The sequence below is a fragment of the Aotus nancymaae genome, unplaced genomic scaffold (assembly GCF_030222135.1).
Source record: "Aotus nancymaae isolate 86718 unplaced genomic scaffold, 86718_ANA_hifiasm-v0.15.2.pri h1tg000069l, whole genome shotgun sequence".
NCBI lineage: Eukaryota > Metazoa > Chordata > Mammalia > Primates > Aotidae > Aotus > Aotus nancymaae.
Window position 1 is genome coordinate 1,295,507 of NW_026988484.1, and position 24,677 is coordinate 1,320,183.

General features: G+C 43.3%; 1 protein-coding gene across 1 annotated transcript; it reads left to right on the forward strand.

Moving 5' to 3' along the window:
- Positions 1–1,621: 1,621 nt before the first annotated feature.
- Positions 1,622–23,022, forward strand: ZNF805 (zinc finger protein 805). The gene is made up of 4 exons (XM_012465351.3): positions 1,622–1,900; positions 4,817–4,943; positions 8,311–8,406; positions 12,775–23,022. The coding sequence occupies exons 1-4, from the start codon at positions 1,871–1,873 to the stop codon at positions 14,403–14,405; spliced, it is 1,884 nt and encodes a 627-aa protein (XP_012320774.1). The 5' UTR covers positions 1,622–1,870; the 3' UTR covers positions 14,406–23,022.
- Positions 23,023–24,677: the final 1,655 nt, after the last annotated feature.

Consider the following 24,677-nt stretch of genomic DNA (forward strand, 5'->3'; position numbering starts at 1 on the left):
TTGGCTCACTGCAACCTCCCCCTCCTGGGTTCAAGCAATTCTTCTGCCTCTGCCTCCCAAGTAGCTGGGATTACAGGCGCACACCACCAAGCCCAGCTAATTTTTGTATTTTTAGTAGAGATGGGGTTTCACCATATTGGCCAGGCTGGTCTCAAACACCTGACCTCGGGTGATCCACGTACCTCAGCCTCCCAAAGTGCTGGGATTACAGGTGTAAGCCATGGCACCCAGTCTGTATAAAGTAATTATTTAAGGATTATCATAATTCCTAACATGACTTTATTGCTTTCTTGTTTGCAACCATAGTTCAGAGTTGTCAAAAGGCAAAAATTACAACAAATAGTTTTAGATATAATTGGCTTTAATGATTCATGAATTGGGGAAATTAGGGTTCCCAGTGGGCAGTGGCAGAACAGTGGGTTTTGTAAGGTGAGAACAATGAAATGGAACAATAGAATAAAAAGCTGATTGGTTAACAGGTTGCTTTTTTCCTAAGGGTTAAAGCAGAGGGACTTCCTAATTTCACTAATTCAGGCAGAGTGAAATCTGCTTTTAGGAAAAACTGCTCTGTTTTGGGATCTGTCTGCTTCCTTAAAGCTTCAGTTTGATTAGATGACATTTAGCATGAGACACTCCATTTTGGTTTGGTCGTGGGGCCTGCTATAGGAGCTCCAAAACAGTGGCCTCCTGTAATTTTTGTTTAACGACGTTCACCTCTTTCCATTCCTTTCTCCATCTATGCTCATTTATGCTCCATCTAGGCCTCCCAAAGCACTGGGGTTACAGGCTTGAGCCACCACACCCAGACTATTTGTTCTTTTGTATCATTGAGGTCTTGCTCTGTCACCCAGACTGGTCTTAAACTCCTGTCCTCAAGAGATCCTCCTGCCCCAGTCTCCTGAGTAGTTGGGACCACAGGTGTGCACCAGCACACTCAGCTTGTTTCATTCATATATATATATATATATATATATATTCGGTACAGTCTCCCTATGTTGCTTAAGCTAGTCTTTTGTTGTTGTTGTTGTTTATTTGTTTTTATTTTATTTCATTTTTGTTGTTTTTCTTTTTCTTTTCTTTTTGCTTAAGCTAGTCTTGAGCTCCTGGGCTCAAGCGATCTGACCCCTTTGCCTCCAGCGCGCTGGGATTCCAGGCCTGCGCCACCGCGCCGCTCGACGTCCTCCTTTGGTTACTCTGACTGCCCACTGGTCTGTATAAGAGGATCGGGAGGGGCGATAACACAAGGTGGAAATCAGGGTCTGGAGCCTGGTCCAGAGTCTCTGTACGGGCCCTGACCCTGGCACATGTCCCTGCCTTCTCCTGGGGCTCGATTTCCCCCGGCGAAGAATGGACGGTTTCAAGCTTGCCCCCTGGCCTCCGAGTTGTGCCCCCTGGCCTCCGAGTTGTGCCCCCGGGACAGAAGAAGGCGTCTTTTACGCCGAGGCCTACCGGCTCAGGATGAGTCCCTTCTTCAAGTGTTTTGTAGAGAAAAACTACGTTAACCAGAAGGCATTGCCCGCTACGTGGCGGGCACTGGAGCCAATGATGGTCCAGGACAGGGGCGTTTTCTGTGGGCCGCGAAGCTTGGGGCGGGACTTCCGGCATTTGGGTGTAGCGTCATTTGAGCGCGACGGTTCCGTCCACGCCGGCTCTAGAGAGGGGCGGTGGGACGCCGCCCCCTCCCGGGCGGCTCTGGAGAAATGAGCAGGTAGGAGGCAGACAGCGACCTCTGCGTCTCGGAGTGAACAGTGAGCCTCCCCGTCACGGGGTAGTTCGACTGTCAGCCAAGGTCACCGCGCCCTGCGCAGGGAAGGGGTGGGGCTCGGCCGAGCCCGCGGGACCCGCCCCGCTAGGGCTGCAGGGTCCCAGTATGGCGACGGCATTGACGGACCCGGCGCAGGTGAGTGGACCAGGTTTCGGCTTCGCTGCTTTTCTCCTAGTTCGGAGAAGCCTTCTGGGCAGCCTGGAAGCCAAGACAGTCACAGGATTCCTCTTTGTAGTTTTGTTTGTTTACGAAACGTGAAGCAGGCTCGTCACTTAGTTATCTCCTGTCGTGGTGGTACTTGAGAGGCTGAACATTCAAGTGAACAGTAGCCAAACTATGCATAGAAATAGGGCTATGACGTACAATTTGTAGCAACCTTCCCGGGAAACCAATCTCCTTTTCTGCAATAACCAACTCTGGTAGCCAGTCTGCCTTAAGTTACTCTTGCAAGGAGCTAGATTACTCTCTGGTGACGTTTCAGGAAGCTAAACGGTAATTTGTGGGCAGTAGACCCCAAATAGGACTTGATTAATAACTGACTGTGCCCCTAATTTTTGCCTCCGCTTCCGACAGAGGACCAAGAGCAGAGAAAGCCATACGTGCTCAGCCTAACCGATCACATAATATGCCCCACTTGTAGTTAGCCCTTCTGTAGCTTACCATCGCCACGAGTGTCAGGCCTCTGATAGGTGCTCAATAATCGGTTGAAGGATAGATGAAGCCCCACTCCAGGGACTCCCATCACACACACAAGCCGAATTCTCAGCCATGGGCTGCCCAAGTCCCTACCGGGTCCGCAATGGCTGACCACCTCCGTCCTCGTTTCCTTCCTTTGCTCCCTGGTTCAGCTCTTCAGACACACCAATCTGATCACGCAGAATTCTTTTTCATCGCTCAGGCTTCACCTTTACAGTTCATTCAGCTTCAGACACTGTCCTCAGATCTCTGCAAGACCCTTTCACATCTTGTTGGCTCTGCTCAAATGTCACTTCTTTGAAGAGGCCTTTCATGGCAGTTCAGACTAAAAGTAGTCCCTTTCTCACCTGCCCTTGGTCTGGCGTTTTTGTATAGAGAATCTGGCAAGATTTTAGACGGCTGCTGAGTTGAGGTCTTAAAGACTTTGTGGGGACAAAGAGCATAAATAATAACACAAGAACTATAACGGCCTTCATTAAGTCCTTGATGTGAACTGAGAGGTGGGCATTATTTATCATCTCATTTAATCCTGATCTCCTTAAAGTGACATTCTGTCATCAACACTGCTTTACACAAGAAGAGGTCAAGACTTCAACCTGTTCAGTTACCTGCTGAAAGTCACAGTAGTTGAGTAACAGAAACTCATACTTAGTATGTGGGCCACCAGAGCCTTTGTTTTTACAGACAGTTGGCTGAGAAGCCCTGGAGGTGAACTTTGCAGTTTTCCTCCAGCAAGTCACAGGGGCCATTGGAAGCAAAAGGTAGATATTCAAGTAGAGAGGACTGTGTAGACCAAGGCAAAGTGTATTGGTTGTTTAAGGAGGTCCAAGAGGACTTGTGAGGTTACCATGGTTTCCCCCATCCCCACCAGCTGAGACGTGGCCTGGAAGAGCAAGATCCTGTGGTCTTTTGTTGGACGTTCATCCTACCTCAGCCCATGAGGCGTTTTGGCCAGTCATAAGCCCGGATTCTCATGACCACAACCTGCGTTATCCTCGGCCACTTGAGTTTCCTGGTCCTGAAGGACGCTGGCATTAGGGATCCCTGCTGGCAGTACTCAAGGAGGGAAAAGGCTGATGGTTCATTACGCAGTCTCCCAAGGGTCCAGGGGAGAGAGTGAGCTGGTCCGGGCACTGCCACTCCTCAGGCATTTGGCACTGGTGAGTTTGGTGATGAGGGCCTTGCCCATGTCTTGGGAATAGTTTCAGGAGCTGCTAAAATAGATTAAACAGTAAAAGTATGTAGAAATGCTTCACAACTTTATTATCGTAGATTCACATTATTGATGGAGGATTGTTAGGGTCACAGTATTAAACCCTGAAGCAGAGGGACGTGGGTTAAAATCCTGTGTCTGCTTATAAGATGTGAAACTCTGGCTGGGCCTGCTGCTCACACCTGAAGTCTCAATGATGTGGGAGGCTGAGGTGAGAGGATCGCTTGAGGCTAGGAGTTCGAGACCAGCCTGAGCAACATAGCAAGATCCCAGCTCCACCAAAAAAAAAAAAAAATAGTTGGACACAGTGGCGTGTGCCTATAGTCCCAGCTATTTGGGCTGAGGCAGAAGGATTGCTTGAACCCAGGAGATTGAGGTTACAGTGAGCTCTAAGCATGCCATTGCTCTGCAGTCTGGGCAATAGAGTGAGACCCTGTCTCTTAAAAAAAAAAAAAAAAAATCACTGGGAGAATCTGTGGAGCTCCCTTAGCCTTAGGTCAGTGACTGTGACATGGAGGTGATTGGTGGTGGTGTTTAGTAATACTTCAGGGGCTGTGGGAGGATTAATAAAATCTCAAAAGTCCACCAAGCTCTGAATAACTCATGTCTGTTACTGGGAATTCTGTATTGATCTGGAAATTGAAGCAGAAATGACTGAGGTGCCTAAGATCACAAAAACTGGCAAGTGTCAGTTTCAGGAGTTTAGATTAAAACTTGAGAATTCTGACTTCAGAGTTGGGGACTTGTAGTTGCTTTAAAACAGAACATGAAGCCTTCAGCATGAGCTGGACCAGTGAGGCTCAGGCACTGTTGCTGTCAACATTATTACTGTTACTATTTTCATTGTCATTATTTTCTCATTCCTTTGATGTTCTTGAACTCTAATTGTCTACATCTCACAGTCTACAAGTTATTGCCATTGTCTGCTGTCATTCTCTGATAGCTCCTGTATGGGAGGCTTTTCTCTTTTATATTACAGTAATCTATCCAAAGCAGTGTCCACCTTCCTCCTTCAGCCTGCTACAAAGTTAGGCCCTCAGGAGGTCCTCAGTGAGTTGGGCCTTGATCTTGCTGCACCTTTTCCAGCAAAGCACGTGTGACAGTCCCAGGGCAAACTCTACTCCCTCTATTTGACATTTCAGGTGTCTGTGACCTTTGATGATGTGGCTGTGACTTTCACCCAGGAGGAGTGGGGGCAGCTGGACCTAGCTCAGCGGACCCTGTACCAGGAGGTGATGCTGGAAAACTGTGGGCTCCTGGTGTCTCTGGGTAAGGCCTTCCCTCTCCACCATGCAGGGGACCTGCCACCTCCTTCATTCCATCCTCTGACTCCACGCCTAACGGGTCAAGAGGGCCTCTCGAGCCTGCTTTGCCTCCTTCCCACGCTTCAGTCATTTTCTACACTCACCTCTTGCTGTACAGTCTCCCTGTATCTCTTTGGGCGAGAAATAGAGTACCCTTTGGCTCCCAGCCAGAGGAGAAGGTGTTGCAAGCAAACAGGGTGTTTTGCAGACCCCAACGGTAGGCTTTCCACCTGTGTATTACGAGGGGCTGGTGTAGGAACTGAGACCCACCACAGTAATGTCCTGGCTTCTCTGTCTGCTCATGTCTCTGTCTACTCTGTATGGTTCTTTTCTACCTCAGCGAGTTCAAGGGAAGAATAGCCACCCAAGGCTTTATTCTTTGTGATCTCTCCTTCCCCTCCAGATTTCTTGTCTGTTTCTCTGGCCTCGACGAGGCATGCTTGAGGCAGCAGATGCTGCTCTACCTCCAGCTCATACTTCCCTCCATCTCTCACCCACTGCCCAGCATAGACGGCCTCTGTCTGAGTTCCAGAGCAGGATCTGCGTGGGTGTGCCTGGTTGCTTATGTATCTGCTCCACAGCCCAGTTAGTGGTGTCAGGGGCAGTGGGATATTTTCCAAGAAGGGTTGAGTCAGGCAGGTCCCCAGGAGACATTTACCGTCGGTACCACCAGGTACTATTCTAAACAACCCTTCAATCGCCATCACGTCCTCTGATTCTAAAGTCACTCTGCTGCAGCCTTGATGGGCTTCGTGCTATTTCCACAAGTGCCCACCCATCTCAGGCCATCGCACTTGCTGTTCTCTTTGATGAGTGTTCTCAGGGTAATGCAGCATTTCACATGGCTGCAGTCAGCACCATTGATGCCCCCTCACCCAGCTCTTCCCTGACCACTATATCTCAGGGAGGCCCCTTTCTCACTGTAGTCTCTTACCTTTACCTTGTTCATGTCTTTCTAAGCTAGTGGTTCTCAAGCAGGGACGATGTTGATCTTCAGTGGATGCTGGGGTATGTGTGGAGACATTTTGGTCGTTAAAACTAGAATGATGATGTTGACATCTAGTGGGTGGAGACCTGGAATGCCGCTAAACATCCTCATCATGCACAGGACAGATCCTTTCTCCTCCTGTTCCCCGCCATTTTCCAAACAAAGCATTATCTGGACCTAAATGTCAGTTGTGCTAAGGTCGAGAAACTATCTTTCGGAGAGTGCTTACACAGACACTTTATGAGCTGGTACCGAGAGACATCCCAGGAAGTCGTTCTTTTATTTCTTCTCTTCTTGCCTCCTTAGCATTTGAGGAGAAGTCTGGTTTAGTGCCGAGTCTTAACATCCTGCAAACTGATGGTAATTTCCCCTTTTCTACAGAGGGAGCAGCCTTAGGCTCACAGCCCTGAACAAGCAGCATGAGCTCACAGGGACCAAACAACATTGTTTGTTTATTTGTTTGTTTTGAGACAGAGTCTCGCTGTTGCCCACGCTGGAGTGCAGTGGTGCAGTCTTGGCTCACTGCAACCTCTGCCTCCTGGGTTGAAGTGATTCTCCTGCCTTAGCCTCCTGAGTAGCTGGGATTACAGGCATGCACCACCAAGCCTGGCTGATTTTTATATTTTTAGTAGAGACAGGGTTTCACCATGTTGACCAGGATGGTCTCGAACTCCTGACCTCAGGTGATCCACCCACCTCGGCCTCTCAAGGTGCTGTGATTACAGGCATGAGCCACCACACCCAGCCTTCTTTTGTAAAATATTGATGAAAGTAGGTACTACTCGTTACTTCTTTATATTAGAGACAGGGTCTCACCCTGTCATCCAAGCTGAAGTACAGTGGCACAAGATCATAGCTCACTGTGATCCTCAGACCCTCTCCAGTAGCTGGGACTACAGATGTGAGCCACTGTGCTGCTATATGAAGTTTCTGTAAATGTCCTCATGTAATCATATCATAGTAGGATGTTCAGTTTTTAAACATTTTAATGGTTCACGAAATGCTGGGTCTGGAGTCACTGAACCTGCCCATCGCTCTGGTCGCTGGTCCCTCAGGATGAATCCAGCTCACATCTCTGCGTCAGCACCACCCTCTGCCACCCACTCTGGTGCTCACGGTTTCCTCCTTAGTGTGGTGCTTGGGAGACTAGGGTTTAGAGCCAGAACCCTGGTGTCCAGCCCCAGCTGTGTTCTTTAAAAACTGTGGCCTTGGGCAAGTTACCGAACTTGTCTGTGCCTCAGTGTTCTCATTGTTCAAATGAGGACTTAACGTATTCGCATCCCAGGGCTATTGTCAGGGTCAAGGGTTATTACATGAAAAGGGCTCAGAACAGCACCTGGGAGACCAGGCTGTGTGCAGGGAGCCCTTGCAATCTCTCTCGCCACCAGCACTGTTACTGTCATCTCATCACAATTATTGTCATTGGCATGCCTGGACCTGGCACTTCCTGGGCAGCGTTGTGGAGCTTTGTGGTTAAACAGCACAGGATGGCAGGACCAGTTCCTTACTGACTCAGCCATTCACCAGCTGTGTGCTCTTTAGCAAATCACTTTACCTCCTGAGCCTGGGTTTCTTTGTCAACAAAATGGTGTTGATTATGATATGGACTTCCTGGGGATACTGTGAGGTAATCCTCAACTAGAATCCTCATTTAATGGCTGGGCACCGTGGCACATACCTGTAATCCTAGCACTCTGGGAGGCCGAGGCGGGTGGATCACCTGAGGTCAGGAGTTCAAGACCAGTCTGGCCAACATAGTGAAACCTCATTTCTACTAAAAATACAAAACAAATTAGCCAGGTGTGGTGGCACACACCTGTAGTCCCAGCTACTTGGGAGGCGGAGTGAGCTGAGATCATGCCACTGCACGCCAGCCTAGGTGACAGACTCATTGAGTCTGTGGTTTAGAGAAAGAACATTATAAAACCTTGCTTAGGATGTTAAAAAAAAAAAAAAAAAAGACTTAGATCAATGAAGACACATACCTTGTTTTGAATGAAAATCAATATTTAATATTTAAAGTATATCACTTTTCTCTAAGGTATTCCATAAATATTGTTCACTTTTGAAATGATATAATGCATTTAAATGCTTGACACAGTCCCCTGGACATGGTTATATCCTATAAGTACTAGTTTTTTACTTACTGTCAGGAGTAGAGACTCCATGGCAGCATGACATGGCCTGCTCTTGGTTTCCAGGTCACATGCCAGCTTTTTGTTCCCATGCACAGGAGCAACTTCATTCCAAGGTCTGGTCCCCATCCTGAAGTCTCAGCCTAGATTGTAGGTCTGTATTTCCTTTCACCAACATCCATGTGTCCACTTTCTTTCTCCATAAACAGGGTGTCCTGTTCCCAGACCTGAGCTGATCTACCACCTAGAGCATGGGCAGGAGCCCTGGACCAGGAAGGAAGACCTCTCCCAAGGCACCCGTCCAGGTAGGAGCCAAGATCTGAGCAAGTGGGAATCCCTGCAGGTTTGAGACTGTGAGGAGACCACTGGCCCTGGGATCTCTTGGGAAGCTTCTCACTATGGCTTCTCTAAGGGTTTGGGAGCCTTGGAGCCGTTTGACCTGTGGTTTCTCTGTCCTCCCAGCCCTATCACACTTGTCAGCACTCCTGGGGAGGAGTGAGGTATATGAACTGAGATTGGTCCTGGGGCTTCAACCTTGTGGGCCTGAAACCTGGTTTCCCAGTCACCTACTCTGTGACCCTAGTGAAGTTTGTATATGAGTTTGGCTAAGTTAACACCAGCTGCTATATCCAACAAACTCCAAAATTTAAATGGTTCACATATGAAAATTCTTTTTCACTCATACTGAGGTCTGTGTGGGTCAGCAGGGAATTCTCTACCACACAGTTATTCAGGACTCAGGGCCCTTCTGTCATTAACCTGTTGCTTTCAGGTTGTCCTGACATCCTCTTGCTGGTAGAGAATTAAGGGAATAAGGGAAGTCACACCCACTTCCAGAAATACCATCTCCCCCCGTATTTCATGCATGGGAACTGGGCGTTTGACTGTACTTGGGCTCGTGAGTCTAGGAATTGTGGCTGAGCTGCCTGTGCAAGGAGAAGAGCAGATGCTTTGGTGAGCACCTACTCTGTCCACTACACTCAGTCCGTTCCTGAAAAATGCTATTAGAAATTATTTTTGTTTAAAAAAAGAAAAAAATATTTTTATGCCATTGGGCGGTTTGAAGATGTAATTATTCAATACATTAATGCATAAAGCTTCATAGTTTCTGATAGTAAGTGACTCATCACAATGTCATTATTAACCCTAAAGAGTGATGCTGTGTCACATTTTCTTCTGAACTCTGGGGAATAGGGCCTTTCTTTCTCTCCCAATGTCTCTTTCCAGTTATATTCTGCCTACCAGCCTTTCCCACCTTCTCCTTCCACCCGTCCCGTGAGTGTCAGTCAGACACTAAGAAGCAGTCCTTTTCCCATTTCTTCCTGTATTGCCTGTTTTCCAAAAACCTCAAGGTGACATTTGACCTTTCTGTCCCACACCTAGGCTGCTGAGGGCACTGAGACCGTCTGTCAGGTGTGTGGATTGGTGCTATTGCAGAGCCTTGGTCTCTGCCTGCACAGGTCCCTTGAGCTGCTCATCCAGTCCATGAATGTCTGTGCAATCCCTTTTTAGCCTTTCAGAGTCTGTTCCAGATCATTCCCTCCTCAGTGCCACATCTCCACTTGAAAATTTGAAAAGCACAAAACTCAACATGCCTAAGAAGGAACCCATGACGATGCTCGTTCCTGCCACCTCCCAAGTTTCAGTGAATGGTTTTGCCATCCAGGCAGATTATTGGGGACTGGACCCAGCCTCAGACAGGTCAACCCCTCCACCTCCTACATGAGTCCCTGCATCCAGCCATCTCTAGATCCTTTTGATTTCACGTTATATATGTCTCCTGAATTCATCCTTCTACCACCTCCATCAGACCTATCCTTCTGCTTTTTTTTTCTTTTAAATGGAGTTTCACTCTTGTTGCCCAGACTGGAGTGCAGTGGCACAATCTTGGCTCAGCAGAACTTCCACCTCCCAGGTTCAAGCGATTCTCCTGCCTCGGCCTCCCGAGTAGCTGGGATTACAGACATGCACCACCACGCCCAACTAATTTTGTATTTTTAGTAGAGAAGGGGTTTCTCCATGTTGGCCAGGCTGGTCGTGAACTCCTGACCTCAGGTAATCCGCCTGCTTTCGTCTTACAAAGTGCTGGGATTACAGGCATGAGCCACCACACCTGCTCTACTTGTGCTCTTATTCTAAGTTCTTACCATCTTTTTTCTAGGGGATGCTAATAGATTCCCAAAACTTAATATTTGTATCTGCTTTATGCCGCTGGTCAGCTCTTTTTCCTGCATGGGGTACTCCAGCATTCAGACCTTGTTCCAGACAATTAATACTTCCCCATCCACCAGTGTCTCAGCATATGACTGCTGATGATGCATCAGCAGGTTTTCACGTTGACAGTATCATCTACTTACATTGTCTGATCAGCAGCCCTTACACATTCATCTCAACCTCTCCTATCAGTAGCTTTTCTTTTCCCCTGGTGGAAGAGGTCTTGCCCTTGGCCACGGTCAGTTTCTTCAAGAGTTTACATCACACCTTTTCATGGACATGTTTTCTTCACTTACATTCTGCCTGTTTTGTAACTTCATCCTTTCTGTACTCAACGTAAAAATATGCTCAACTTCCTTACCCTTGAAGAAAATAAAACAATTAAATGTTCATGGTTCACAATGTATTCCTATATTCATTCACTGTCTGAGTATTTAATTGTTTACATGTTTTTATCCTCCATAATCAGTGATGCTATGGACATTCATATATGTTGTTCATCTTTCACATGTGTAGGGGCACATTTTTAATGTTTCTGGAGTGAAATAATTAGATTATGGACTATGCAAATGTTCTAGTTTGCAAGATCGTTCCCATTGTTTTCTAAAGGACCTATATCAAAACATTTCTCTCAGGAATTTTTAGATGTTTCCATTGATCCGTATCCTGTCTAGTACTTGAAACTATAATGCCCCTCAGTTTTTGCTTATCAAATGGATCTCTTGTGCTCTTGATTTGCATTTTCCTCATTGGTAAGGTGGTTTAGTGTCTCATATGATTCTTAGCCAATCTAGATTTTCTTCTGTGAGATGTTATTTGATGATAAATGCCTATTTTTCAGTTAACTTGTTTGGCTTTCTTTTTGATTTGATTTTTATACATTCTGTATACCTATCTTTTATCAGTTTTATTTGCTGCAGGTATATTTGTCTAGTTTTTAATTTTGTCCTTCCTCTCTCTTTAAAGTATCCTTTGTTCACTAGAGTTTCTAGTTTCTTACATAGTGTAGTCTGATTTATGGTTTATTTACCTGATTATTTTGTGCCTTGTGGAAAAAATGTTGCCCTACCCAATATCAAAAAGGTATTCTTGTTTATTTTATTGTAAGGTGTAAAACTTGCCATTTGGCATTTAAGTCTTTATTGATCTGAAGTTGGTTTTCAGTACGGAATGTGGTAGAATACAATATTTCCATTCCTCATGTGGGTAGCCAATTTTTCTAGCTCTGTTTCCTTAGTAGTCTCTCATCACTAAGGTGCTGTGCCTCCTTGCCATCTACCACAGCCCCAGCTATGTTAAGTGGATTTCTGAACTCTCTCTTTTTCTTTATTCCCAGTTTACATTATGTCTGTGCCAGTACCACTGCCTTATGAGCCCTTTCCTGGGAGTGGCACTGCTCTTCACAGCTGTCACCTAGTCAGAATCTTGGGAATCGGTTCCCCTCTGCCTCATCTTTCCCCTAGACTCTCATCAGCACCATCCACTCGTGTGCTATAGCTCCTTTGTATATTCTGTCTCCTAAGGCTACAGTGTCTTTCCCACTTTGTCTTGTGACAAGTAGGACTTACCTCATTGGGTACCTTCTATTGGAAAACTGTCTTGATGTTTTTCCCAGGATTAGCCAAACTCAAGATTGAGGACACAGTCCTCCGGGACTTTCAGGTCTACCCAAATCCTCTAACTCCAACTGCAAATTCAGGGATTTCCTGAAACCACCCTCAGGTTTCATAACTTGCTAAAAAGACTCACAAAATTTTCTAAAACCTATTATGCTCATAGTTATGTTTATTACAGACAAAGCATACAAATTAGAAGAGACACAGGATGTGGAGCTGGCTGAAGATGTTCCAAACACAAAGCTTCCTCAGTGACATGTTACCCACCCAGCAATGATGTGTGAAAATATGTGCACAGAGCATGGCAAACCCCCGAGGCCCACTGAAGCTCTGGTTTTTAGAGTTTATTTAGCTTTATTACGTAAGCACAATTTATCAAATCATTGCCCACGTGACATTGCCCACATTGCCATGTGAAGTTTCCAGCCTTCATTCCTTTTCCAGAGTTCAGCTGGTATCTTGTGGCTCAGAGGCCTAACCTTCTACTCACTGGTTGGTCTTTCTGGTGCCACCAGACGTCAGCCAGAGTCATCTATTTAGGATAAACTGTTTAGGAACCCATAATGAGTTATGTTTACATAAATATTCAGTCTCGAATTGAGGTGATAGCTCCACTCTAGTCCCTGTTCCCTCACCTGATATCTCTGCTTGGTCTCTTTTTCAAGGAGTCAGAAATCCAAGGAAAAGAGAAGAAACAAATTATATATCTGGGGTTCAATATGGCAAAATATAACAGACATAAAGGCACTATGTATAACTTCATTCTCTTTACTGAAGTGGTGGTTTCGTTTCTTCTCTTTTTACATTACTAACAGGCCCTCCTGTGTGTTGGATTTCTTTCAGATGACAAAGGAAAACCCAAGAACACAGAACCTACCACTTGCGAGCTAGCCTTGTCTGAAGGAATCTCATTCTGGGGCCAACTAAGACAAGGAGCTTTAGGAGACTTCCAGTTGGGGCAACCCAAGGATCAGGATGGGATTTCAGAAATGCAGGGAGAATACTTGCAACCAGGGATAGAGTCCCAAAAGGAGACACTTCCTAGAAAAATGAGCCCCAAACATGATGGTTTAGGGACAGCTGATAGTGTGTGTTCAAGGATTATACAGGATCAAGTCTCCTTAGGAGATGATGTCCATGACTGTGACTCACATGGATCAGGTAAAAATCCAGTTATTCAGGAAGAGGAAAATATTTTTAAATGCAATGAATGTGAAAAAGTGTTTAACAAGAAACGCCTGCTTGCTCGGCATGAGAGGATTCACTCTGGAGTGAAGCCCTATGAATGCACAGAGTGTGGAAAAACCTTTAGCAAGAGTACATACCTCCTGCAACACCACATGGTCCACACTGGGGAGAAGCCCTATAAGTGCATGGAGTGTGGAAAGGCCTTTAACCGCAAGTCACACCTTACACAGCACCAGCGGATTCACAGTGGAGAGAAGCCTTACAAGTGCAGTGAATGCGGAAAGGCCTTCACCCACCGCTCTACTTTTGTCTTGCATAACAGGAGCCACACTGGAGAAAAACCCTTTGTGTGCAAAGAGTGTGGCAAAGCCTTTCGAGATAGGCCAGGTTTCATTAGACACTACATTATCCACAGTGGTGAGAATCCCTACGAGTGCTTCGAATGTGGCAAGGTCTTCAAACACAGGTCATACCTCATGTGGCACCAGCAGACTCATACAGGGGAGAAGCCCTATGAGTGCAGTGAATGTGGGAAGGCCTTCTGTGAGAGCGCAGCCCTCATTCACCACTATGTCATCCACACTGGGGAGAAGCCCTTTGAGTGCCTCGAGTGTGGGAAGGCTTTCAACCACCGATCATACCTCAAGAGACACCAGCGGATTCACACTGGGGAGAAGCCTTACGTATGCAGTGAATGTGGAAAGGCCTTCACCCACTGCTCTACTTTTATCTTGCATAAAAGGGCCCACACTGGAGAAAAACCTTTTGAGTGCAAAGAATGTGGGAAAGCCTTTAGCAATAGGGCAGACCTCATTCGACATTTCAGCATCCACACTGGAGAGAAGCCCTATGAGTGCATGGAGTGTGGAAAGGCCTTCAACCGCAGGTCAGGCCTCACAAGGCACCAGCGGATTCATAGTGGAGAGAAGCCCTATGAATGCATCGAGTGTGGGAAAACATTTTGCTGGAGCACAAACCTCATTCGACACTCCATCATCCACACTGGAGAGAAACCATATGAGTGTAGTGAATGTGGAAAGGCCTTCAGTCGCAGCTCATCCCTCACTCAGCATCAAAGGATGCATACTGGGAGAAATCCTATCAGTGTAACAGATGTGGGAAGACCTTTCACAAGTGGGCAGACCTCAGTCAACATTGAAGAACTTTTATTGGGGAAAAACTTTTTGAATGTCACCACTGAGGAAAATCTTTTGCAAGAGGAAGCATCTTACATGGCTTCTGATCAACCATACCAAAGAGAAACCCCACAGGTGTCTTCACTGTGAGAAAACCTGTTGCAGAATATTATCTGTCACCTAAGGAGTCATATTAGAAAATCACACAGCTTAGAGCCTTATTCTCCATCTGAATTCATCCTGGAAACACACCCAGTGGTTATTATGCACTTAGGAAAACCTTTAGCTCCATCTTTCTCAATAGTTTACAGTGCAGTGTTGTCTCAGGAATTTTTATAAAAAGAGGTGACATAGAAAAGAAAAGGAAATGCAAACACTGCTGCTTTTATACTGTTGTCTTGTGTGTACGTTTCTGTCCTGTGTCAGGAAAGTAAGGGAAGGTCTGGGAACATCATGTCTTTGTTCTACCACATTGTCTCTTGGGAAGCACTTGTTTTTAAGAGAAATATGAAGGCTCGAGTTATGAAATACTTTTATATTTAACGATAAAAGGAAACGTGAATGCGCATATTTTATTGCACCAGTTAAGACTGTTTAGGTCTTTGATTTTTAAAATCCTTTTTTAATGGGATTTAAACACTAACGCTCAGAATTTTTCTTGATTCCTATCTTTTGGTTTACTTGATTGCTGTAGCTGTATGGTAAATCTCAAAATTGGGTAATGTGATTTCTTTCTTACTATTTTTATTTAAAATTCATTTAGCATTCCTAGTTTCTTCGGCTTTCCACATATACTTTAGGATTGGTTTTTCTGTTTTTAAAATATTCTTGCTTGGATTTTGATAGAAATTGAGTTAAATCTGTAGATCAATATGTTGAGAATTGGCATCTTTATTAGCCTTTCAGTTCATGAACATGGCATATCTTTTCATTTATTTAAATCTTCTTTGATATATTTCATTACTGTTTTATACTTTACACAATATAGCTCCTGTACATTTTAAATAAGACTTATAGCTTCATAGTTTTTTGAGTGATTGTCAATGGCATTGATATTCAAAATTGCAACTTCACATGATACTGGCTAGTATACAGAAACATAATTATTTTTTCAGTCTTATTTTGCTGTCTTGCAACCTTCCTAAACTCATTGTTTCTTGTCATTTCTTTTGGGAGAATCCTTAGGATTTTAAACATAGAAATGTCATTTGCAATTTGGTACAGTTTTTTTTTTCTTATTTCGCATCTGTATACCTTTTATTCGCTTTTCTCATGTTACTGTACTAGGTAGGCTTTCCAGTGTGATGTTGAATATGAAGAGTGGCAAGTCATCCATGCCTTGTTCCTGATATTAGGGGAGAAATGTTCAGTTTCTCTATTTTTTTTTTCCTTTTTTTTCTACCCAAATCAAAAGGACAGTTTCCTATTAGTATGATGTTGAACGTTTCTTCCAAAGAGTTTCCCTGTTGAGTTTAGAAAGTTTCCCTGTATTCCTAATTTGCTGGGATTTTTTTGTTATTAAGAAGTGTTGAATTTTGTCATATGCTTTTTCTCCATCAATTGATTTAATTATATGCTGTTACTTCTATAGTCAGTTGATATGTATTACATAGATTGAGTTTTGAGTATTGAACCAGCCTCACGTCCTTGTGATAAGCCCTACTTGGTCATGGAGTATAATTTTGTATATATACCATGCTACAGTATTTCATTTGCTAGTATTTTGTTGAGGAAGTTTTCCTCTAATTTCATGAGTAATAATGATAAATGTTATTTGGTTTTGATGTCTAGATGATAAATAGCCTCCCAACATGAATTGGAAGGAATTCTCTTCTGTTTTTTTGGAAGACAGTATGTAGAATCAGTGTTATTTGTTCCTTTAATGTTCGATAGCATTCTCCAGTGAACAAGTTGGGACCTGGAGATTTACTTTTAGATGCTTTTTAATTATGTATTTATTTTATTTAATAGCTATAGAACTATTCAGAGTATTTCATATTGAATGAATTTTTATAGATTTTCTTAGGGAATTGTTCATTTTATGTAAATTTTCTAATTTGTAGCATTCTTTTAAATATTACCTTTTATCCTTTTGATGGCAGCAGGATCTGTACTTATGTTCCTTGTTGTATTCTTGATATTGGAAATGTATCACTTATCATTGTCAGTCTTTGTAGACCTACGTCAATTTCACTGGTCATTTCAAAGAAACAGCACTTTATATCTCTAATTTTTCTTCACTCTCTGTTCTTAATTTCACTGATATCTCTTCTGATCTGTATTGTGTCCTTTCTTCTACTTGGCTTTGATTGTATTCGACTCAGTGGTTTCTTGAGGTGGATGTTTAGGTTATTGATTTAAGGCTTTTTTCTTTTTTAATATAAGCTTTAAGTTCTATACATTTTTCTTACACTGCTGTTAGTTTCATCCCACAAGTTTTAATATGTTTTTGATTATCTTACTCAGTTCTAAGTTTTCCTGATTCCTTTTGCGACATATTCTCTAACTCATGAATTATTTAGAAGTATATTGTTTAATAGTGTTTGGAGTATTCCATGCTATTTATTTGTTATTCATATCTAATTTGTTTTAATTTGATGTTACTGTTTAAATTTATTGACTTTTTTCCTTATGACCCAGGATATAGGCTGTCTCGTTTTACATAACTGTTTGAAAAGAATGTGTGTTCTGCTGTCACTGGGTAAAGTTTCTATAAATGTTTGTGTGATCCTGTTAGTTTGTGGTGTTATTTAGGTCTCCTACGTCCTCGCTGATTTTCTGTGTAGTATTTCTGTCAATTGCTGAGAGAGGGATGTTGAAGTCCTGAACTATAATTGTGGAATTATCTATTCCTCCTTTAAGTTCTATCAGTTTTTGCTCCACGTAATGTAAAGCTCTGTTATTTGGTACATACACATGTAGGTTTGCTTGGTATTCTTGGTATATTGACCCTTTTATAATTATGCAATGTCCTTTATTGATCCTGTTAATACTTTTATCATTTCTTTATCTAATACTTATATGGTCACTCTTACATTTTTGGTTAATGATTGCATGATTTATACTTTTTAAAACCTTATCTATATCACTATATTTGGAGTAAGTTTCTTGTGAAGAGCATATATTCGGGTTGTGATTTATATGCAGTTTTTTTGTTTTTGTTTTTATTTTGTTTTGTTTTTTGAGACAGAGTCTTGCTCTGTGGTCCTGGTTGGAGTATAGTGGCGCAGTCTGCAACCTCGGCCTCCCAGATTCAGGCGATTCTCTTGCCGCCGCCTCCCAAGTAGCTTGGACTACAGGTACCCGCCACCACACCTAGCTAATTTTTGTATTTTAAGTAAAGAGGAGGTCTCACTATTTTGGCTAGGCTGGTCTTGAACTCCTGACCTCAGGTGATCTGCCTGCCTCAGCCTCCCAGAGTGCTGGGATTACAGGTCTGAGTCACTCTGCCTGACCTCAGTTTGCATACTTCTGTCTTTTATTGGTATATTTGGACCATTTAAGTTTACAGTAATTATGTTAGTGTTATGTCTGCTATTTTATGATTTTTTGTGTGTGTGTTTCCTGTTGTTTTTTTCCTTGGGTTTTTTGGTTTTTTGGGGGTTTTTTTGGTCTTTTAACATTTTTTAGAATTCCATTTGATATATTTGTAGTGTTTTAAATATATTTCTTTGTATTAATTTTTTAGTGGTTGCTTTAGGTAGTCCACTGTACATATGTAACATAATCACTGTTAATGCTATGAAAAGTTTAGCACTTAGATGTACAGAAACCTTACTTCCATTGGTCCCTTTACCTTGCCTGTTAATATAATTGTCTAAAGTAGTTCCTCTTCAAAATGGAGCACCATGTTGGAAAATGTAATTTTTGCTTCAACTGTCAAATATATCTTAGAAAAGTCACAGGGAGTATTGCTTGTTGATCTCTTTACCCATTCCATTATTCCTCTTTCTTGACATTACAGCCACCTTCTATTAACATTTTCTGTTTGGTGAACTTGTAGCCTTTTTTCTAGGCTCTGTCTGCTGGTGACAGGTGTTCTTTGGTTTCCTTTCTCTAAAAGGGTCTTTATGTTCCCTTTATTCCTGAGGGATATTTTTGTGGGATATAGGATTTAAGGTCTGTAGTTCTTTTAGTATTTGAGAAACACATTTGTTCCTTCTGTCCACTATGGTTTCAGATGAGAAATCTGTTACCATTTGAACCATCGTTCCCTAGTTTGTAAGCGTGTCATTTTTATCAACCTGCGTTCAAAGTGGGTTTTTTTTGTTTGTTTTGTTTTTTGTAGTGTTTACAAGTTTGGTTATGAGGTGTGTGACGTGGAATTTTTTTGAGTTTTTCTTCAGCTTTTTGATCTGTAGGTTTATGCCTTTTGCCAAATTTGGGAATTTTCAACCATTATTTCTCGAAATATTTTTTCACCCCTACTCTTTCTCCTCTCTGGAACTCCAGTGATTTGTTACTGTCTTACAGGTCTCTTGTGCTTTCATTTTTACCCCCTTTTTCTGGTCTGTTTTTCCCCTTTTTTTCATGTTGGTTAATTTCTATTGACTTTTTTTCAGCTCACGGATTCTTTTTTCTGCCATATGTAGTCTACTGTTGAGCTTGTCCAATGAGTTTTCATTTTGGGTTTTGTATTTTTCAGTTGTTTAATTTCTGTTTGGTTCTTTTGTACATCTTTTATTTCTTTGCTTAGTTCTTAATACTAAAGAACTCAGAAAACAGACAAAACTAAGTTCCAAAGTCATAGTTTTCTGGTGGTTTGTCTCAGTATTTGAATAGAAATCCTAAATTATTTGGAGGAGTAGAAGTGCTGTAGTCTTTTATACTGGGATCCTTAAATATTTCTGTTAACAGATCTTATAACTGAGGGTGATCTGCATATCATTCGGAGTTGTGTATTCCAGGGGAAGGTTGTATGTAAAATTCTCCAGCTCTGTAAGCCTCGTTATATCCTCAGTGGAGAAGGGATCATTCCTCTTCTAAGATTGCTTGAACCCTTTGTTATTAGATCCACATACCCGTCCCCAACCAAACTTGTCTAGATCCTCTGTTTTTCTTTTTTTTTTTTTTTAAGATGGGGTTTCACCATGTCGGTCGGGCTGGTCTTGAACTCCCGACCTCAGGTGATCCGCCCGCCTTGGCCTCCAAAGTGCTTGGATTACAGGCGTGAGCCACCACGCCGGGCCTGATCCTCTGTTTTTCATACTCTGTTGTTTAGTCTTCTCCTTATTAACCAACTTCTTTCCCATAATCTATAGCTTTCATATTTCAAGCCTCATTTCCAACCTATTTCATCCTTCCTTGCCTGTCAAGCTCTGCTTATTCCTTCTTTTTCTCACACACATGCCCTGAGTAACTGTTCTGTGCACTACCTGTCCCCACCCCTTTACATTTTCTTTTACTCCCCAGATACTTCTAAATGGCAACTTCCACCACTCTTGCCTGACTTAAGCAGGTCTCACAGAAGTCCCTTTTGACCCGCTTTCCCTCCCCCGGCTCTCTTTTTGGACCTCTCTACTGCTGAATCTCTGACTTGAAGGTCCTTTCCTGGCCTCTGTGAATTCCTTTCATTTTCCTTTTTAGGGTCTGTGTCTTTCTTCCGTCTGTAAAACAACTTTACTTCCCACCATCTGTCGTGATCCTTGCTGTTGTCTAACTTGTCATTCACCCTATGAGTGAGTTACTTTGCGCTGAAGACACTTTACTCTCAGTGATCTACAGAGTTTCCCCAAATCCATGTTTCCAGGTTGGACGTTTCTCATGTCATTACCCACTGGTCATCATTCCACGCCTTTTCTGTATTTGTACTCACTGAGCCTATATGCACGTATCGTGTGGCCATGACCTTGGCCATGGAGATGCACCCATAATCATCATAAGAGAACAAAAACTACATATTACTGTGTATCAGACGTTGTTTTCAATGTTTTACATGCATCAGCTCTTTTAACCTTTATGACAGCTCCATGTGGTGCACAGTGTTATTTTCTCCCTTTAACAAATGAAAAAACTGAGGTACAGAAAGATTAAGGAATTTGTCACAATTATGAGATTTGGGTTTGGAGATTGGAAGCCACGACACTGGTTTCAGAATCCATGTCTTTACCTCTTTATTGCTTCTCATAAGGTGGGTTTTTGTTTCCTGGTCACCACTTATTTTTACTAAAATGGGTCAAACTGTGCTCATTTATTTATAATACATTCTCATTTGATAGTACATCTTGTCCATTCTTTCAAGCAAATGAGATAAACCAAACTCACTCTTTAATGCCTGCATAAGCTGTTGTGACTGTAGAAAAGACAGAGAATATCTGGGTTTGAGGAAATGTGGGAGCGGGTGGGGAGAAGGAGTAGAGAAGGGCTAAGGCATGCATGTGGTTTTAGGTGGTTTGAGATGCCTGAAGAACATCAGTTAGTCCCCCTCATTTCTGTCTGGTTACTCAAACCAGACACACTGTGGCCATTTCCTTTTCCTTTATCATCCCCATGTCCAACCACTGCCCCATTCCTTTTTGTTCCTTAGTAGACCCTCAATATATATGTGTATTTTGGTGAATGGCCATACACAGCAGAGTATTTTTATTATTATAATTTTTAGTTTCCCTACCATGTTTACCACAAAGCTGTGCATATAGGTGGCACCATATATGGCATACCTTGACCTCAAAGAGAAACTACATGGACTTTTATGGACCTATGTACACAATTTTAGAAATCAGAATGAATGACTGCTGGAGTCCTCAAGACCCCTTCCAGATTTGATGATTTGCTAGAAAGACTCACAGGACTCAGCATTTTGTCATACTCAATGGCTGTGATTTACCCCGCTGAAAGAATCCAAAGCAAACTCAGTAAAAGGAAAAGGCTCAAACTGAAGTCCAGAAGAAACCAGGCACAATCTTCGAGGATCTTATCTCAATATAAATCACACAGGATGTGCTTAATTGAAGCTCCATCTGGGACTTAGAACAACATGTGTGAGATGTGTTCCAGAAAGTCTTATTGGGCACCCATTGCTCCGAGTTAGTACTGGACTCATTTTCTAGCACATAGCATAATTCTAGACCTCCAGAAGAATAGGAGGTATTAAGCGTAAGCCACATTGTTTACACAGACAATTTAGGCACATGGAGCTACTTCTCATTACTGGGAACAATGGGAAACCTCCCAAAACCTAAAATCCCAGACTGCAGCCAAGGGTGAACCTCGCAGGATCAGACAGTAGCAGTCTCTGGCCTACTGTGTTGTCTCTTTTTCACAGTAACTTAAGTGGAAAAATGCTGAGTTAGCTTACATTTCTGTAACATTAAGCAAATAAAATTTTCTAGAACAAAAACTATAGCTTTGAAATGAAGGCTTATATACCTGTAAACTATTATAACCAAGAAAAAAAAATCACAGTGAAAATACTTAACAAACTAGCCAGGTTTAATTCAGTGATGACAGGGAACAGAGGAAGTCTTGTGCAAAAGGATCTTGCCTCTGCCTAGTATCTTTCATAGATATGCTTCAGGTGGTTTGACTTGCAAATACACCTTTGTTGGCTTTTATTTTGGCGAAGATGTGATGGGTAGGTAAATGCCATGTTCTTTCAGTAGCACATACATCGGTTTCTCATCCACTCTTTGTTCTTGCTATCTCTGTGGTTCTGGCCACAACAGAGATAGTTGAAGAATATGGGGTTCCTAATAATTCCTGTATCATTAGATGTGGATAATTTGAGATTAAAGAATATGTCGTTCCAGGCTTAGTTACTTTCATGGATCTGTCTGTGAGTTTCACGTGGAGGAAGTGAGAGCAGTTGGCGCCAGCTGAGAGGGCCCTGACAGAGACATGGCGCTAGAGACCTTGAGAAATCTGGTCTCGTGTGTGTAGCTCCTCTTTGTACTCAGACTCTGGCCCACAGCCAGCCTTTCCATTGTGGGAACCTGAGGGGGCTCCACAATGCTCAGTGATGTATTTTAATTTGGAGGATTGAAGATTTTTAATGATTGATAAGAAATGGATTATTTTTGCTCATAGCAAAATCTGTGTTTCATATATCACAATTGAATATTCTCAGCTAAATTGTAAATGGACAGTTTCTTTTGCCTCTTTTGCAGCAGTGTCAGGAGTGTGGACCTAGGAGACAGACTACCTGCTTCTACTTTCTGTCCTTGCTCTTACCTGCTGGAAGGGACATTCATAGCTACTCTGCCTCATTTTAATTGGAGATCCATGTATTCACATGTGTTTTTATTATGCTGGCTTTATTTGTTTAGAGATAGGGTCTCACTGTGACTCAGGCTGGAGTGCAGTGGTGCAATCATAACTCACTGCGGCCTCAAACTCCTGGGCTCAAGTAAAACTCCCACCTCAGACTCCCAAAGTGCTGGGATTACAGGCATGAGCTTGCACTGGCTATTCAGCTGTTTGGCAAGTGGGGCCTTGCTGATCCTGACCGACTGCCCATCCCAGGACTAGATAATTTTAAGTGGTAGCAAAGGTCTCACCTGGGTATGTGCCTTTCATATGCAACCAAACAATTCAGTGCCCATTCCCTTCTACCACCCCCTTTATCAAGGCCTCACACATGGAGCCACTATCTTCCTGTCCTAACCACTTCAGGGTCAAATATTAAGCAAATAGGGACAGTCCCTAATGAAATTCAGGCCTGTAATCTCAGGACTTTGGGAAGCTTAAGTGGGAGGATCGCTTGAATCCAGGAATTTGAGAACGGCCTGGGCAACATAGTGAGACCCCATCTCTATAAAAAATATAATAATTAGGCATGGTGGTGTATGCCTATACTTGGGAGGCTGAGGTGGGAATATTAAATGAGCCCGGGGGTTGAGGCTGCAGTGAGCTACAATGGTACCACTGTACTCCAGCCTAGGTGACAGAATGAGAACCTGTCTCAAAAAAAAAAAAATCAAAAAGCGAAACCTAACCCTGCTTAGCTTGCTTACCCTGTCTTGACCATTCTTACTTGCAGAAGCACAGTGAGCTCTTGCCCATGCTTTCCCCTGCTCCTGCTTTTCCGATCCTGGTGCTTCCCCATGTGGTACTGCCTCATGTGTGCCCCTTTCTTGGGAACTCTATGTAGCTAAGTATTTCTTTTTTCTTTCTTTTGTTGTTTTTTGAGATGGAGTCTCACTCTGTTGCCAGACTGGAGTGCAGTGGTGCCATCTCGGCTCACTGCAACCTCCAGCTCCCTAGTTCAAGCAATTCTTCGGTCTCAGCCTCCCAAATAGCTGGGATTACCAGCATGTGCCACCACACCCAGCTAATTTGTATATTTTTAGTAGAGATGGGGTTTCACCATGTTGGCCAGGATGGTCTCGATCTCCTGACTTCGTGATCTGCCTGCCTTGGCCTCCCAGAGTGCTGGGATTACAGGCATGAGCCATTGTGCCTGGCCAATAGCCAAGTATTTTAATGGCAGTATCTCCTGATCTGTTGGCCTCACCATATCTGAATAATAAAATTGGCCTTTCAAAATGCCTACTCAATCCATTACATGGAAGTTACATTCCCATGTAATTTCTAGAGTACTGGGTATCTGCATCAGGCATGATATAGAACCACGGATTAGAGGATGGATCAATGCCAAGGAGGGACTGCTTAGGTGAATTACTAGGAACCAGACATTCAAGGGACCACTGCATTGGTAGGATCCCAGTGATCTCAGTAGTCAAGAGTTTAGAAAAGCCGGCCGCGGTGGCTCACGCCTGTAATCCCAGCACTTTGGGAGGCCGAGGCGGGTGGATCACAAGGTCAAGAGATCGAGACCATCCCGGTCAACATGGTGAAACCCCATCTCTACTAAAAATACAAAAAATTAGCTGGGCATGGTGGCGCGTGCCTGTAATCCCAGCTACTCAGGAGGCCGAGGCAGGAGAATTGCCTGAACCCAGGAGGCGGAGGTTGCGGTGAGCCGAGATCGCGCCATTGCACTCCAGCCTGGGTAACGAGCGGAAACTCCATCTCAAAAAAAAAGACTTTAGAAAAATAGTTCCAGATGCCCTTCTTACTGTTGGACGCTTCTGAAAACGGCAAAGCACAACTAGCTGGGGCCCCAGCTACACAAACATTATTGTCTCTGTCATTTCTCCAAACTGTTTGACGTTTGAAGGAAGAAATGTCTTTCTGTTTGTCACTTTTCAGTCCTACCGACATCATTTGTTTTCTTGATATCCTCAGGCGTCTGCATTCACTCTTATGACCTACAGTGTTAGAATCGTACAGCCTTCAACGTATCTGTTTGCTACTTTCGCTCTTCCCAGTGCCATCCCATGTCCCTGCTCTTGGGTAAAATGACACGTTTGAAGTGTTCTCTTCTCACTTTGTCTCTTGTTGATCCCTGCAATCGCACGTAAGCAGTGATCACCTCCTATGCAGTCTTGAGTTTCCTCCTGACATTTGCCTTAGATGTCATCA

Excerpts from the sequence above, each read along its gene's own strand:
- ZNF805 (XM_012465351.3), top strand. The coding sequence starts at position 1,871 with ATGGCGACGGCATTGACGGACCCGGCGCAG. Across the intron at positions 1,901-4,816 it reads CATTGACGGACCCGGCGCAG|GTGTCTGTGACCTTTGATGA; the intron begins GTGAGTGGACCA and ends TTGACATTTCAG. Across the intron at positions 4,944-8,310 it reads TGGGCTCCTGGTGTCTCTGG|GGTGTCCTGTTCCCAGACCT; the intron begins GTAAGGCCTTCC and ends CTCCATAAACAG.